At 40.5% G+C, this 17972-nt stretch overlaps 1 protein-coding gene across 2 annotated transcripts; it reads right to left on the reverse strand.

Moving 5' to 3' along the window:
* Window positions 1-513: 513 nt before the first annotated feature.
* Window positions 514-16452, reverse strand: LOC108424039 (tropomyosin alpha-4 chain-like). Of its 2 annotated transcripts, none has more exons than XM_017691786.2 (8): window positions 15691-16452; window positions 12842-12975; window positions 11885-12002; window positions 11733-11803; window positions 10069-10144; window positions 8239-8301; window positions 7601-7670; window positions 514-1855 (listed from the first exon to the last, which is right to left on the reverse strand). In XM_017691786.2, exons 1-8 carry the CDS (start codon window positions 15820-15822, stop codon window positions 1773-1775), a joined length of 747 nt encoding a protein of 248 aa, XP_017547275.1. In that variant the 5' UTR covers window positions 15823-16452; the 3' UTR covers window positions 514-1772. The 2 variants fall into 2 exon arrangements, with proteins under 2 accessions (XP_017547275.1, XP_017547274.1); XM_017691785.2 differs by lacking the exon at window positions 10069-10144 and adding an exon at window positions 10974-11049.
* Window positions 16453-17972: the final 1520 nt, after the last annotated feature.

Raw genomic sequence — 17972 nt, forward strand, 5'->3', positions numbered from 1 at the left:
TGAAGGCAAAAGCAGTGAAAGCTACAGTTCAAAAGCCTTTTAGTGTCCAAGAAAATTAAATAACGAACACGGACTTTAGAAAAGGCAGCCAGCCAAAACAGAACCAAACCTTTGGACCAACTGAGTTAACATTCCTTCACTGTAGCAATCACGCTCTTCTCTCAGATCCACGGACAATCTGAGTAACATTCTATTTCTGCGTTTCCTGGCAGTTCCTGTAATTTTAGTAAGTTGGAGCACATGGATACATACATGAAGTCTGGAATCAAGTTCCCCCTTCCAGATTAAAGAACCCATGCTCTTCTTCTGAAGAGATGCTACCTGCATCTTTGTTCAAACGCCAACAGAGGCATCTAAAACCATCTATATGTACACAAAAAGAATCTTCAAGAACAGACCTCGCTTTAATCAACACTGGACAGCATTTGAGCGCCTGCACATCAGTCATGTCTAAAAAAAGCCAAGCTTCAGGCTTACTGAGGATTTTTAAAAACAAAACAGAAGTCAGGAGGGTGAATAAGTATTATGGTACTTTATTAAAAAAGAAATTTTGATCGGTCATTATTACAATGAAACACTTGATAGCAAAATGTTTACATCTTTAACTTCGCAATTTATGTTCCAGTTAAAAAGGTTCTTGGTGCTTCGATGTCCTTATTTAAATGCAATGGTTTGTTTTCTGTTCCAGAGCATAATAGAAACTACACTGATGAGATGCTCAGATAATACCTTTAAAGTCTGCTCATCCCTCTTGCCCTCCTTATTGGCCCTTTAACCTCCATTTTGGCAGTGGAATGTGAAGACCCCTTATCTCTCCCTACAACCCTCTTGTGAGCTTTGGAGAGAGGGGGAAAAACCTTCACCTGAAGAGGACAAAGGCTCCTGATGGTTTAACTGCAATTGACACTTCAGGTAAAAGAAGATCATTTGACGTCTAGTGTTGCCCTACACCAAAACCATAAATCCTCCTCTGAAAAGAAATGGAAAGGTTACATGAAAACCGCCAAGAGCTGGTCTAGTAAATTGTGGCTCGTTCTGGAATTTGTTTTTAAAAAAGAAAAATCGGTAGGCAAGTCAAGAGTAATTGCTTCCTTAAGAAACTGATGTTAACCCTGTCTTAACAAAACGTATATCTAAGAGAACAGTATAATGGTCCCACATGATGTGCATTGGCACAGTAAAATAAACGGTGATCAACTGCTTAGTAAGTGTTAAAATGAGTGGGGCTAGGCAAAGAGCTCAGCAGTTACAAGGAATAGGAGAGTGACAAAGCGTGTGGAATGAGGATTAATAATGTTTTGCACTATGACCTTTCCAGTTCTTTCTCTGTTGTATTAACATTGCACTGTGGGACAGGAAAACTAGCAGAACAGAGCAAACCCAGCAACCTGGCAATCAAACAAGAGCCATTCCATTACACATCACGTTACCTAATTACTTAATTGCACATAATTGCAGGAATGAATCAAATAAGGAATATTTTAACAGAGTAGCAAGCTTAAGACATTGGTGCATGAGCATATGCTGTCCTATTTAAAGAAAGGGGGGGCAGGCCTACATAAAGCTAGATGCAAAACAAAAATTGAAGGGGAGCCTTCAGATACTGAGGGCTGTGGTCAGGAAGTAAGGAATAAAGCCAAGTGCTACCTATACCAAAAAGCAACTTGCCCTTGTTCAGCCAAGACAGCCACCCAGCAATGACGAGAGTGGGGGGAATGGGTAGAAAAAGGTACAGGTGAGACGTTTGAGGGCAAGAAGAGGGCCTGTGGACTTCAGAAGTTGTTGAGGTCCTGCAGGGTAGCATCCAGCGTGGCATGGATCTTGACATTCTCCTCCTTGGCAGTGGCGAGCCTCTCTACAAAAAGAAAAAAGGAAACAAAAAAAAAAGTGGTATGGGTTGTAATGATTAACACGGAAAAAACAATTTGGGAAAATACTGAGGGGCAGTTTTAAATTTGTTTATTTTTTCTAAAAACATCTCTTTTGTAATCACAGGAAGCAAAACACTAACAATTTAAACAGTAATCTGGTTAGAGTTAATGCTCTGTGCAATGTTTGTGACATGAACAAACATGCTGCATAACACTTTACATGGGGCAATTCAGGTTCTGGCATTATTTACAGCCATCGTCAGATCACAATTTTCTTTCGGTTTGAAAAATGTTGGTTTCGGAGCCAAACCAACCCCAGAATTAGGTAACTGGAGCTCTATAGAATCAAGACATTAACAGAAAATGATCAAATCTGACCACGTACATCACTACAACTCTACAGAGTGGTGAGAATTTTAACTTGTCTCCATGCTCAGATTAAATATCCTGCCAAATGGTGCGCACACGCACACGCACACACACACACACACACACACACACACACACTTTTCCAATTGAGTGGGCTCAATATTGAAGGCCACTCCTGTTTTAGTTCAGAAACAGCCTTTAAATCTTAAATGATACATTTCAAATTGCTTGAAAATTCATTTTTCAATTCATCATTAACAATAAACTAAAAATATGTAAATCAAAGCTCCACTGACTGTTTCCCCTCCACATCTTTCTTTTACACTAAAGAACTTGAAGCCCAGCACAGGCGTGTCTGCTTACCCAACTTGTTCTACACCATTACATAATTGCCTACAGCTGATGTTCTGTGAGACTCAGAGCTAAAACTGTTGAGTGTGTGAACTTTAAAATGCTGACCTCAGCTTTTTCAACTTATATATTTAAATCAAGAACTGTGTTTTTCTGTCTCCAAAGCAGAAAAGCTCAAACTCTAGACAAAACCAGGAAGCGCATGCCATTCCATATCCTAAAATTAGCTAACGAGCAGGAATTAAGGGCATGTTACTGTCAGTTTGGATCCAAATCAGTTCCTTCTAACAGGAATCAAAGTATGACTAACTGTGCCTTAGCTCAAACATCTATTCCAAGAAAACAGTCCTCCCTGACCTACATCTTGGTCTAACTCCACAGCTGGTACACAGAAGACTGTTTTGTCTTTTCCAAATTAGTCGATATCTCAGGTCCTTTATGTTTTAATATGCAACAGTGAAGAGTAACTGATGGATAACTTTTACCAAGTGCTTTGAAGACTACTTAAGCCAATCCCCACATCACTTGACAAACATCTTCGTAGTAGCAGCAGCATTTCATCTTCAACATCTCTTCTACTGGAGTATCTGCCCAACAGATGAATGAGCTACCATAATTTCATCATGAACTATGTTTTTGCAGCTTATTTAGACAGATCTATTTGCTAATTAAAATGGCATATGAGACAGATTCTGTATTTACATGATGGCAGGCACCGAGTGGTATGAGGTAAACTAAAAGCACAATTAGTACAGATGTAATTAGGAGTGTCATTGCAGCAGCAGGTTATAATATATTGCAGTGAGTTCCATTCTGTACGACATATGAACTGGAGAAGAAATTGTATTACATCACAAGCAAGGTTGTCTGGGAAATGGGCACCTAAAGAGCCCATTTAGGTATGAATATCTTTACTGTGCATCTCTAATCCACATCTAACTATAACTGGGCTGATCTTGTAGCTTCTGCTGGGTGCTACTGACACTGATGTAAGGATCAGACAATTGTGATGAACAATGAGACACCCAGGATCAGAAAAGTCAGTCCTTTATGCACTGAGGGAAGAGATAAGAGCACCCTAGGGCTGAACGATTTGGATAAAATATCTACTTGCGATTTTTTTTGACTGATATTGCAATTGCGATTATATTCCATAAATTGAGGTTCAGGCCTTTTTTTGTGGACAAGACCAGGATATTAACTTTTACTAGCCAGCTGTGCTTGTGATGTTACAAAATATGGAAATACAACTCTGATTTTCTACCTTATGTAGACAGTTCTCAAATTCTACGTCATTTGTTCACATTTTATAATCTTAAAACTAAGGGCAGCGTTTTTGATGTAGGCCATAGTTTTTTTTTGTTTGTTTTAATTGCAGCTCTTGCAATTTGAGAATTGCACACCCTTAGATTCAGATTGATATAAACACGATTCATCTTCCAGCCCTAGAGTGGCCACACACACAAAATTGCCAAAGCTTCCTCTCTTATCTTCACCTTCATGATAGAGACATGGTACACGAAGACAGAGCACAGCAACATAGAAGAAGTGGGGGGAGCAGACAAGTGGGACAATTACAAGATAGTGACCCAGAATCCTAACTATTTCTGTGCCAGAGAGAAAGAGGGAGGGAGGGAGGGAGGGAGGACACAGAGGACAAAGCATCATAGGGACAAAAAGAGAAAGAAGGGAGGGGGGGAAAAAAAAAAAAAAAAAAAAAAAAAAGTGTGCCAGAAATACAGACAACAAAGAATAAGAGAAAGAGAAAGAGAGGCAAACAGAAAAATGGTTTAACAGAATGTGTTGAGGTAAGAGCAGATGAAGCAGTGATCATGAAGGAACAGTTTTGGGATGAAGAAGAAAGACACCACAGGAGAGGGGGAGTACTCATTCTGCAAAAATAGTACAACAATACGTTTAGAATGCACACAGCTTTCCAGGTGCAGTATTCGAGAAACATCTGTTTTAAATGTCAATCACAATTGCGTAGCGTGCAATCTGTAAATCACAAGCCTACAGACCCTACATCAACAACACTGCTTTAAGTGGTTGAGCTGCCCATAGTTGAGTCAGACCTATAAGAAGCAACCAAACACCCATATGCCGAGTCCACGACAAGACAACCACAACTAACCGGCAGTCTTTCACACCACCTTCAGCATTTAATCCTAAAGCTAGAAAAAAAGTGGATATGCTGGCGTTTCGGGCCAAAAGAAAAATCACAACGTACATGACAATACTGATCATTTAAAAAAAAAAAAAAAAAAAAAAATTACAATATTTTATAGAGCTGAACGATTTGAAGGGTACATCTACATTAAAATCAAGATTTTTCAGAAATCCATGAGATGGGAATGAAAAATACTCAACTACATAAAGTTAATCCTTTATCATATCTAATCAAGCAACCAACCAACTAGTGAGCTTTTCACCCCTGGGAAGCTGTGTAAAGATAACAGCAGTGGTGTAGCTGTTACCTCCGCAAGGTTACAAGAGCTAGTTGAGACATTAACAATGTTGGTGACCCCACTTTAAATGTTCTGCCTTTCCCCTTTACGTAATAAATGTAATGCATTAGAAGGTACATGGATACATTCGTTATGGGCATGTAGCAAGCTAAAACACATTTTGGGGCAGTATAGTTAATTACCAGTCAAAAGCATTTGGAATGGACTGGAAACCTAATACACTTTGGGCTGTGTTGGGAACAATGAATGACTAACCGTGGAGAGACATGAGCGCTAGGTCATTCTTTTTAACAGTTATTGCAAAAAAAATAATTTATAATGTATGTGGAAACAATCAATACCAACATATGGAATGTAGATAAAGGAATTAATGTATTGCATTTGGAGAAGCTGTGATTTTTAAACAATAAACAGTTGGAGCCGTCCGAGTTGAAGCGGTCCTCCGTTTGCCCATTTTGAAAAGGACCAAGACTAGTCTGGCTCAACTTGAGAGATATCTATTGTATATATGTGTATGTTTAAAACCCGACACCCTGAATCGTAAGTACATTATTTTTTTCCCCTCCTGAACGATGTAATCCTCCTGCACTTGATGTTATTTCTTACCAATTTGAAAATGAATATAAACGCTTAAAATTTGCTTTTGAGAAAAAGAAAAAGTGCATTACATTATACCATCTGCCATAAAAATAAGTTTAGCACCGTTATGTAAATGAATATTAGCCATCTTGTGTCATCTAGTTGCTCATCAAGTAAGAGCTTTTCAGCAGAATAAAGCTGTGAAAAAAGTTAACAGCACTGAGATCTTAAAGTTATGACACTATCCACTGTGGATATTCTGGCAAGTTAGGATGCTTCTGTAACTTTTTTGTATCCAGAGTTAGGACAAGGCAATTTTATTAAGAAATGGTTATTTTCCTAAATTAGACCCTAGCTGAAAGTCATGCTTAAAGTTTACTAAAAAGATGAGTATGATTTCAGAGTTAGAATGATTGTTGCGCCAGATATCAAAGTTTAAATTTTTCAAAAGCAGAAAATTGAGCAATAAGTTACACAATATTTGCAACCACCATTTTCACCACAGGATGCACTGAAAATTCCTCCTCATGCCACACGGCCAATTCGGTCACTGTTGTCCGAAACACTTGCAAAGCCATCACAGTGACTAGAACAGCACAGCAAGAGTAAACCATGGCAACACATGGCTGACGCGACCCAACTGTAAGTATTCTGGATGTGTAGGTGGGCACCTACTACAATCTATTTTCATCCATTCCAGCTGAAGAGCAGTCTCGCTGTTTCTACCCTACAGCACACTCACTCAAATTTCTACATGCAAGAACCACAATGTGGACAATCGAAACAAAGACATGCAGGGCTCAGCATGTTTGTTAGTATTATACTGTTGTCATGGTGACTGATAAGGGAAGTGCTAGAGGAATTCAAGGTTACTGCACACCTCTCTGTAAAACAATTATTTCTAATTAAAAGTCTGCTCAAATTTAATGTTTTCAATTTTTGCACTGCCCTTACTTTTAGCATCAGATGTGAGGACATGAAATACTTTTTCCTTTATCACTTTGGTGAGTAAGCGCACTCCTGCACGGTTACCATGACAACCAATGTGGATATCAAAGCAAATACGCCTACAGTCTGATCACACAAACCGGATTGTCACTTGCAATGTGAACACTGCTTAAAAGTCTCACTTTCCATTTTGCCTTGTTCTGTAAATAAAGCCATTGTGTTCACAATCCAGAGCACTTGGGTTTGGGTTATAAATGCTGCATCTACAACAGTATTTATACATACTTAAATTCAGCTGCCATCAGTGCCAATAGCTCAATTCAGTGGCACATTTCCAAGAGCAGGTACGAGTTTAGTAATCCGTAATCTGTTCCTTTGAACTGTTCACGTCATGGGGCATAGCTACATCAGCACTGCATGAACACAGCCATGCCCACTCTTCTACAGCATTGTAAGCTCAGTGAAGATCTGAGGTTACTGCAGATTTCAGAAACTTTTTACTGCAAGTCATAAGCCAACCTCTGACTCCAGGATGCATTTCCCTCTTTTTCTGCCATTTTTTCTCTTCCAGTACCTCCAATACAAACTTTCGTAAAAAAACGTAGTTTTCTGGTTTCTTTGGAATCAACTGAAATTGTGAACGCATCACTAGACTCTGCCGTATTAACCTCCAACTAAAGCAGTGGTTAGTTCTGCATTCCTGACTGGTATGTCCACCTTTGCAAGAAATACTTTAAAGTCTCTTTAGAAAATTTTTTTTTTATAAAAAACACAAAACCCATGCAGCTCACTCCACTGCACACAAATCACACATCACACAAGGGGGCTTTACACTGAGGTCAAGTCATTAAGGCCATGATCCAATTCTCCACTATCAGTCTTGAAGTTCAGCAGGTTGTGTTCATACAGCTCATCTGTGGGTGTACATAAAACGGTCAACAAGTGGACTTGAGAGAAGGGCAGCTCCAGCCAACTTAGGACCAACTGTTCACACCAGAGTAGTGAGTATCCTACCTTCCAAATCATCAATGGTCTTCTCAAGCTTGGTCACTGAACGCTCAGCAAACTCAGCACGGGTTTCAGCCTGCAGTAAAAAAAAAAACACATCCACAAGACCACAAGTTTATCAAGTGTATATACATCAGCTGCTAACATAGCTTTTATTTCCCCCCTTCATTAAAGACAATGGGAGGAAAAAAATATTAAATGTATTTTTTTTAAAAATGAGTATCAAAGTAATATTTGAAATAACAAAAGTCTTTTCAAACTTTAATTCACTAATATAGCCACCTACTGCTTGCTAACAGCTTCCCACTCCCAAATTGTGTTCAGAAGTCAGCATGAGACTGAAACTTTATTTTTAGTTTCATGCAAATTTCCAAAGATCTACCTAGTAATTAATAAAATTACCTGGGATTATCTGCCTACACAAAGACACACATCAAGAAGAAATGTAAAGGAGTAGGGGAATGAAAAAAAAAAACTACAGCCTTAAGCATTTCTTTCAACTATTAGCCATTGTTGTATAGCATCAGGCAACGTATATTCAAACTTGAATGCAGTGGAGTACAACAACATGAACACTCCAAGAGCACAGCAGGCTTACTGAAACTAGCACACATTTAATATTCCAGTGAAGAACTGTGTCCCACCTCCTTCAGCTTGTCTGACAGGATCTTGATTTCCTCCTCATACTTGTCCTCCTTTTGGGAGTACTGAAAGAGGAAGAAGCAGAGGCAGCCAATCAGAGAACCAGGCATTACAAATGTAGACTTTCCATCTCATATTAGAGGCTGGTCTAGCTTCTCGTTATTCATAACCTCAATCTCTGATCCACATTTTAAACCCACCATTAAAGACATTTCCCCACAAGATACTGTACACAAATGCATCTACTGCGCCACATCTCTCTGTACCAGTGCTAGAATACCTGTACAACTGAGTGTACCTGTTCTGCTTTCCTCTGCATCTTTGAGTATGGAAGAAATGAAACCAAGCTATTAATATATGTGGGCTCCCTCGAGCCCCAAGAGGCTTGCTTGAGTACAAAATTGTCCACAGCCTGAGCTGAATCAGCCATGGACTCGCTCTAGCGAGCTTCAGAAATGGCCACGAAGCCCCAGTTATCTAGCACATTTATACCATGCAAAACATAGAGCTGCCCTTACAGCAAGCATGCGCATGGCTGCTTCACATCACTGTCAGTGATGTCAGTGGCCAATGCTGAAAAGTGTTCTTTCTTTGCACTGGCTGGCATCAGCTCTGAAGTCAGTGGCGTTATGTAAAGAAGTGTATACAGCTGCACTGGCTGCGAGTAGATGGATCTCTTGCCCTTCAAAACAAGCTGACTAAACAAGCCTGTGTTTACTCCTACACAACCCTCATCTGAGCACACTCAAGGGTTAAATTATGAGGACGCAAGGACACCCATGAGGCTATTCTCCAGCTATTTCCACCTATACTGCCCCTGAATGCCTCTAAATAGGTCACAATCTTACAAGGAATTGAAACACTAAATTCTGAAATGTGAAGCTACTGAAAGCTTTTTTTATAACAAACAGGTCATTTAGAGAAGGTTGCTGCTCTTATGCAAAGTTAAAACGCATGACTGGTTCCTGTCCAACCATACAGCAGCACATGCAAAAGTATGCAACAGCATCAGAAACAGGTTCTAGTGCATGCGTAAAAGGGCAAACCTTTACAGCAAGAGGTGCTGAAAGCTGTCCAATAACCCAAGTAATTATCACAATGCCAAATATGAAGCCTTGCCTCATCTATTCCATAGAAACACCTCTGGAGAATGTCCCTCACATTAGTTGCTCAAGCTTACCACATTTGTAACTACCTCCCACTGAACCTTCTTATGAAAAAACACTCGTTTCTATGACAACTTCTGTTTCCTAAATGTGTTCAGCAGAGACACTTGGCGAAATACTGTCGGGCATCAATGGCAATGACTGCATACCAAGAAAATGACAGAATTGATAGACAGATACAGACAGACTTCCTGATAAAGGTTATAATAACAATTAAGCTAATAATTTACAATAAAACCGCAATTCTTTATCAAAAAATATGATGAATACGCGGTAAATATTTGCCCACAAGACAAGAAATTTGGGTGGACTTTGTGAGCTTCACAAAGAATGGTAATGACAAAGCATTTTCTTAAAACATGGCAAATTACACAAGAGCACAACAGATGGGCATAGTGCTACTGGGACCAGGCAACGGTGGTCTTTTGATAAAACCCTGCAGTCATTTGTACGCTGCTGTTAAGCAAGGGTGGCCCCTACAACTAGTTTGGAAAAAGTTTTCCCAGAAGTGTTGTGGCTCTAACTCCATTGTAAGATCTTAATCAGTTTGACCACTTTCAACCAAGACTTTAGACTACAATACAAAAAATAAACTGCCCACTTCAATCCACAGGCATGCAGAATAAATATACCCTCCCCTCCCAACCCTCCCTCCCTCCTTCCTACCTTCTCCGACTGGGCTTCCAAGGACTTTAAGTTATTGGTGACATTTTTCAGCTCCTCCTCCAATTCCGCACATTTGCTGCATTTTTCAAATATCATGTTTAGGTGTTTGACACAGGAAACAGGGGGGGAGGGGGGAGGGAGAGGCAACACAAGGAGTCAAAGTGTGAAGGTGGATTGAGAAGAGAAGACAGTGAAGAGGGTTGGGTAAACAATTGAGAATAAGTGTGGCACAGATGGGTGAAGGGGGTATGGAAAAGGGGACAAAAAGAAATAAATTTACAAACAACATTGAGAAAGGCATGAATGAAAACACTGGACTGCTAGTGCATGATCTGGGTGGAATTAACAACAGTTACAGAAAGGAGCCATATTTCACCTAGGATTACAAAATAAAATCACTTTAATAGGGGCAACAGTGAAAACATTGGGCACTGATGTAGGCAACTCAAAATGGAAGTGATCAAATGTTCAAATGAATGGAACCAAAGCAATGGAGATGGGGAAGATCAAACTCATGCTGTGAGTACGCCGAGTATGTCTGAAGATTCTGAAGTGCAAGTAATCTCATGCACACAACACACAGATCATTCACATAGCCAAGAGGCAGACGAAAGGTAGGATGGATGCGGCAGAGCAAGGGGGATAAGTGGGAGGATGAGTGCAAAGACAGTGGCCAGGTAAATCGAGAGTGTGAGGGCTTTTTCAAACACCTGCCTAAAACTAAAGCTCTTCCCTGAGAGGCCCTCCCGATCTTACCTTTAAAAATGGCACCAAAACACCAAGCATTCAGTTCTATTTAAACCACAGTTCAATGCTGTTCAGTTAAGTACTGATGCCACCTTTCAAGTTGGACAGCCCCGGGGCCTGTAAGAGGAACCCACTGGGTAACAGAACTGGGCCAGTACCTTGTCTTCAGCTGCCTGCAGACTCTTCAGCGATTGGTCGTAATTCCTCAGCAGCTCCTCCAAACGGCGTTTATTGCTGTTTTGTGGAGGGAGGGAGGTGATAGGGGCAGGGGTAGTCACGTGACCCAAAGCACATGCAGGTTGGGTTGAGTGGGTAGGGATGAAGGTGTTTCGGAACATGAACACAAATCAGCCACACAGATGGGGAAAGGAGGAAGCAAAGGTAACAGTCATGATATAGCATTCCCACTTTTATGATGTCTACAAAGACTCCTTGTAAGGAGATAAACACTCGCAAAGAGTATAAGTTAAAATATTTCTAAAGACTGACACAACTAAGTTTCTAACTCTGAAGCTAGTTTTAAAAAGAGGGACATAAAGGTGGGGTTGCATTTGATGTGTGCTGCAAAACAACATGCAATTAGGGCAAAACCCCACTAGTCTAAAAGCGCTGCATGATAGGACGGCTGTGCCACGTGACCAAATAGACTTGGCAACGATTCTTTAAAAAGCTGTTAAATGATGGCGGTGATGCAGATGTTAATTAAAGGCTAATGGCATACTTCAGTGCACCATGCCTAAAAAGAAACCCTGAAAATGTGCTGCCACCTTAAGATAACAGTGAACAGAGTGTGAAGTGTACAATGCTATAACAGCTTGGCTATTTGAAAAAGGAGGGAGAGTACAGCTGTGTACGATCTAGGGTGTTGGCCACTAAAAACTACTGGGGTGTGTGTGACTATCAAGAGCCTGACTCACGCTTCTGCAAGCTCTGCTCTTTCTTCTGCACGTTCCAGATCTCCCTCTATGATGACAAGCTTACGAGCCACCTGCAAACACACGCACAGTTACAGAAAGAAGTGGAGGAGGGGATCTGGCTCAAGGGAATAAGAAGCTGGGGTAGGCCTCACCTCCTCATACTTGCGGTCAGCCTCCTCAGCAATGTGCTTGGCCTCCTTCAGCTGGATCTCTTGCAGCTCCATCTTCTCTTCATCTTTCAGGGCCCTGTTTTCAATCACTTTCATGCCCCTGAGACACAAACAAGCCAGATATTCAGACAGGTAGATCAACCTCCAACAGCCACACCCAGTGAAGCTGCAAAGCCAATGAATAAACCAAGCCTTTCCAAAACTATGCTGCAGAGTCAGAGACATTATGACTTAATGATTTGCACAGTTTCTCTTCCACCTAAAAATGTAGTCAACCACACAAGACTTGTTTTGCGTCTCAAGTTTTTTTTTTCCCGTTATGTAGTGAGGCTATGGAGCAAATGTAACTAGAAAGCAAGAGACATCAGTCCCATAGATTTTTGGGGGTGACACTATTATATTAGCCTGTTATACCTCAGTTTTAAACAAAAACATTTCAGTCAAACAAACATGTTTTGGCCACTCAGTATGGAAAAAGTTCTCTAAATCAGATTTTTCAATGTTTTTATTTTTTATTTTTTTAATTAAGGCCCTTTTGAGAAAGGGAAAAAATGTTTAGCCATTATAAAAAAAAAGCCTAAAACTGGGTTTTAAAAACAGGACCCTGTTCAAGAACATGTGACGTAGGTCACATTTTTAAAGCAAACAGAGCCAAATTACTCCCACTGAAGCAAAGGCAGAAGTCTTTTGCATTAGATACCTCTAACACACAGCACAATATTACTAAGGATCCATCCAAGCTTGAATCATCAGAACAGAACAGCAGCAGCATCCCAAAGGATTTGACATTACATAACACACATGTACTTGGCTGTGTATATTTTATTTTTAAGAGCAGTCCTACGAACAGCTTACTGCTCAAAGATTCTGCTGCTATTTGGATTCAAGCCTTTGCTACCACTGTCTAAACCATTCTTTCGTTTGTCCAATCCCACACACCTCTCACTCTCATCCGCAGCCTTCTCTGCCTCCTCCAGTTTCTGCAGCGCTGTGGTCAGTCTCTCCTGGGCTCGGTCCAGCTCCTCCTCAACCAGCTGGATACGCCTGTTCAGAGAGGCCACCTCCGCCTCCGCCTACATGAGGCCAAGAGAGCAAGATGAAGCCAGAAAAAGAGGGAGAGAACATGAATAAGAACATACCAAATCATCGTCCTCCAGTCATGTCACAGCCAGCCATCCAAAACAAAAGCTTAGTAAATTCTCCCTTGACTGATGTGCAGTTGGACTGGACAGACATGTCAGTAGCTTCTCATAACCCGACTGGTACTAGCTCATGTATATGTTCTGCCAGTAAAATAAGACATTTTAGCACAGTACCTAACATAAGATATGCTGTTTAGTCACAATACAACAGCCTCAGTTTAAAATGCTATGCTACCAAGCTGGACTATGCTGTCGTGGCTAATTGAAACTAGACAAATTTGCCACTACACTAATGTTAACTCACCCAAAAAAAAAAAAAAAAAAAAAAAAAAAAAGTGTTACATTGACCTGAACCCTAAAAACATCATTTGAAATGAATGAGACACTAAAGCTGGGTGACGATTCCTCATTAGGCTGAATGGAATGTGTGTCACAGTAAGAATGCATCTGTGGGTGTAACAAATTAAATTAATGCTTTGCAGATAAAGAGGGGGTTTCCAATTATAAAACTAGATTTGCTTATATCTTCACTGACTCAGAGAAGAGCATGAACGCAGACCTTGTACGAAAGGACAGAGTTTAAATAGTGGCAAAATGGAAGCCAGATGGATGGGAATTATTTGGGGGAAATGCCGCCAAAAAAACCCAAGCAGATGGGAGGCACTGGTATGCGCCTAATTAGGTCAAAATATGCAACCCAGAACTAAACACAATAAGAAAAGTACTAAATATGAAAAACAAAAGAAGCAGTGTAGCCCGCGGTGCCTGTCTGAGAGAACGCTCACAAGCAGGAAAGCAAAACGCTGCTGCCATGGTAATGGCATAGGACCGTACGACAGCATGTGAGGACAGACCTCCCGCCACCGAAACTCAACCCCTTGATTCATACAGTCACCATGGAGACAGCTGAATGGACAAACTACCCAAACAAATTAATTACACATGTATGTAAAAATACTTCTACTGAAAGAGCTTTTTACCAAACACCTGCAAGTGTTTATTTAAAGCAAAAAAAAAAAAAAAAAAAACTACCAGCAAGCTGGCTCTCTTATACATGGGGATTTTCAAACCTAGACTGCACTACGGTTTAGCATCACTTCCTTTCTGGCTCCCGTCCAAAAAAGGGCCGACAATGAGTTGGCAAGCATGCTTCCTGTGGCAGCTGAGCACTACTCCACGGGGACTGCACACCATCTTTACCCTAAAACATTTGACAACACGAGTCTAAAATGTCTGTATAAAAACAACAGGACTCAAGTTCACATGACAAGATTTATTGCTATTGTTTTTTTTTTTTGCTTAAATCTGATGTTTCACCTTGAAGGATCACAGTGAAGTATGCAAGTTGACCATATCTGACTCGTGTGAATATTCATTCCTGAAATGGCACACGTGCACATCCTAATCAATGTCAAATCAATGAATGATCCACATGCATCATGAACAAATGAACAAGCCTACAATGTAAATATTGTTTGCTCTGATCAATTATCAGATGTTTAGGAGAAGGCTATGGTCAAATGCATTAAAGCTTTTGCAGCAGTTATTACTAGCAGCAATTTCAAATATCATACAGCTGCCACACCCTGCCAACACTGGATGATGGCAATATGTGCATGAATTCATATCTGACCTCATGAACGAAAGCATTTCAGAGCTAATTTGAGACCAAATTCATCTGAAGAGATCAAATCACCCAGTCCAGCACAGGACCAAGCAGTGTGACAATATACATCTATACTGTGAAAAAGGTGACAATACAACATGCTTTTCTAACAGTGTGGAAATTATATCAATACATGTAGAACACTGACCGACTGCATGACAGCAAAATTAGTAATGTGTAAACTGGATTTAGTGCAACAAAGTATGTGAAATACACAGTGTAAGGACTGTTTTAGTTGTAGCACTACTAGCGCTCTGTGCCAATTGATCAATGTCTTTAAAAAGCACCATGTAATATCGTATCACAAAAATTTCTCAAAGTATCACAATATTTTTTTGCCATATCACCCACCTCTAGACCAAGAGTTCTTTCTCTCATGTCCCAACATTACAGAGCCAATGCCAACAGTTAAGTCAGCTTAACTAAGAGCCTGAACAAGCAGAACGGGCAGGTTTGTGAGCTGAAACAGGCACATAAGCAAAGGTAGGGCTGGCTAATGCCTCAAAAATGTTCCTATACTATAGGAAACGGTTTTTGCGAATTGTAGCTACCTATAAGACAAGCATTCCAACACTTCCACTTAGAGAACCGTTAACGTTAATAATTACCAGTAGTTACGTAATGTGCTGAAGAAAAGAGGAAAGCTGAAAACAGGCCAGATCTGTACCTGCAAAATAGGCTTAACAATATACAGAAAAGAGAGGATGAGGGTAAAGTTTGCCCTTCAATTCGCCAGCTTCTTTTCCGAAGTTTCCCGTTCCACCTTAAACGCTGCAGCGGTTACATTCTGGCGTTTAAGGCGGCCTGAAGCGCCGGAGTGGAACCGCTGCAGCATTTAAGGTGGAACGTGGAAATTCGAAAAAAGAAGCAGACTTCAATTTCAGGATAAACCGGTATTAGAACCAATAAAAACACGGCATATTAGCTGTGGTTTCAACGCCGTTAGAAGTCCCAAAACGTTTTTATTTCGTGTCGTTTACCTGCTCCCTGGCTCGTTTCTCCTCTTCGACCTGTCTTTGCAAGACTTCGGCTCTCTCTTCGGCTTCGTCTGCCTGTTGCTGCAAAACTTTAATCTTGCGCTTCACCGCCTCCACACTGTTAACTCCGGCCATTTTTCTCTTTTCAGCAGTCTGCAGCCCTTGTCAAAATACCTGGCTACCTCGCCAAGATTTACTGGGGGGGTAATTTAGCTGGTCTAAATCAGCTTTTCTAATTAGAGGTGCTGCTTTTCAAGCGACGCCCGTCCAAACGAGTCCGAACTAGCCGGCTAAGCTAAGCTCGCTAACTCCAAATCAGGGCGCAGACTGACCAAAAATCTCTGCCTGGCGAAAAAACGGGGGGCGAAAACGAGGCACAAGGCTTGGTAACAGGAAAGTAAGCTAATGCCGTTAGCTAGATAAACACCTTACCACAAAACCCTCGCGTTTAATTCATAAAAAGTCGGTCGGTTTATTCTGAGCGACAACCCCGAACAAACTCAGCTCGACGGCGAGTGAACGTTAGTAGCTTTGTCGATGCTGCTAGCCAACGGCGCTAGCTGGCTTGAACGAGGCAATAAATATATTTTTTTCCAGTAAATATAAGTATGTTGTCCTTTAAATAAAGCCCGAAGGTCTGTATTTAGATGTCCCACAGGTCCAAAGCAGCAAACCGGCGACCAAACCTACGGAGGCTAACAAACTCGGACTCGATGCTCTGATCTCTCTCCCTCAACCTCCTCCCTCTCTATCGCTCTCGTATTAAGCCGTTTCCGCTCTACCCCGCCCTGAACACGGGAAGTGGCGCCATTCCTCCACAGAATTATGTCATTAAAAGTCCTTTGGAATACGTTAATAAAACGAGGAGAATTATACTTATATATAATAGAGGTAATATAAACATATATGCAACATTTAATTTAGTTCAAGTAAACGGACCGAGCACATATATCACGTTTTTGTGTATTTTTTACCGCTTTTATTTTCACTGGTTAGATATCACTATGCCAACTCTTTTTAAGTAGCTAGGCAACAGTAACGGCCGCTCCAACCCCATATCATGCCGTCTATTTATTTATCTGTTTTTCAGTTTTTATTTTATTTTATTTAAGTAGCACAACAATTATAATTAATTTCACACGATCTCCAATCTTTCTTTTTCCTTTAGAATTAATCTGGCTGATATTGTAACTAGGCCTTTAAAACTAATATAGGTAAATTACCTCTTTCCTGATTGGCTGCCCTTCAGCATGAACGGTTATGAATGAAGGCGGTCATTCAGTCAGACTTATGTCAATGTTTTTTTTTGTGACATCACAAAACCAGTGAATTTTAAATGAGCTGTTTAAATTGAGCTGTGCAGAAAATGGTGCTTAATAAGCAGCAACGAGCCATAATCAAGTGCTAATTCTGCATGTCCTAACTTAGAAACGTCATTGGCTTAATTAGCTTCAACAAACTATGGCTGCATCCAAAGTTGCATATTACATATTGTTTTTAAATGTGTTCATGGCAGAGAGGTACATGCAGGCTGGTGTAAGGCAAAAAAAGTGGGTGGAAAAAAAAAAAGCAGAAGAGGCCAGTAGAGGGCGGTTCTCTCCATGAAATGTATGCTACATGCAATTAGCCCAGCTTTCCATTTTTAGGCCTGTGGTCCACTTTCAGTTTCGTGGTTTCCTGCGCCTGATTCAGCTCAAAAAGCACTCAAAAAGTTGTTAAATTATTGTGTCCAATGTAGGCATGGAGGTGGAAATAACCTAGAGTTTCTGCACGTTTAAAGCCCTTTACGCTCCAGCCCACCCTTTTTCAGTGGCCTGGCGATTAGCTGATGAGTAAGACGTGTTATATGCTTGAAAGTGGAACCATCAGGGCCTTAAAGGACAATGATTTCTATTAAATAAAGTTACTTTGTCATTTTTAGTTCATTTTTACTAGAATCATCACGCTTGTATCTAAACTCTGCAAGTATTGTAGTAATTCTCTTGTTTCTTTGATAGGTTTTGGCTGGAATTAAATGTGTTAGAGTCTTGAAACGGGCAAAGAAAAACGATCCAATCAGATTCTTTTTTTCTCCTGCTATTGAAGTGGATACAGCTAAGCAAGCTCTCATTGGTTAGGACTTCAGGAGCTGGACTGAAGGCCTTACAAGTTCGATTAATGCTGTGTTCAGGTGCTTATTGGAAGATTGTATATACCAGATGGTTAGTTAGTAAATACAACTAAACTCCATTCAGACGCTTATTCGTAGATTTGCCCACCACTGGTAAAACTGGTAAAAGTGGTAT

The sequence above is a fragment of the Pygocentrus nattereri genome, chromosome 19 (genome assembly GCF_015220715.1).
Source record: "Pygocentrus nattereri isolate fPygNat1 chromosome 19, fPygNat1.pri, whole genome shotgun sequence".
Lineage (NCBI taxonomy): Eukaryota > Metazoa > Chordata > Actinopteri > Characiformes > Serrasalmidae > Pygocentrus > Pygocentrus nattereri.

Coding starts and splice junctions, on each gene's coding strand:
- LOC108424039 (XM_017691786.2), bottom strand. CDS start 15,822: ATGGCCGGAGTTAACAGTGTGGAGGCGGTGAAGCGCAAGATTAAAGTT. Junction 12,003..12,841: donor GCTGCGGATGAGAGTGAGAG/GTGTGTGGGATT, acceptor TTTGTGTCTCAG/GGGCATGAAAGTGATTGAAA. Junction 8,302..10,068: donor TGGAAGCCCAGTCGGAGAAG/GTAGGAAGGAGG, acceptor TTCCTCTTTCAG/TACTCCCAAAAGGAGGACAA.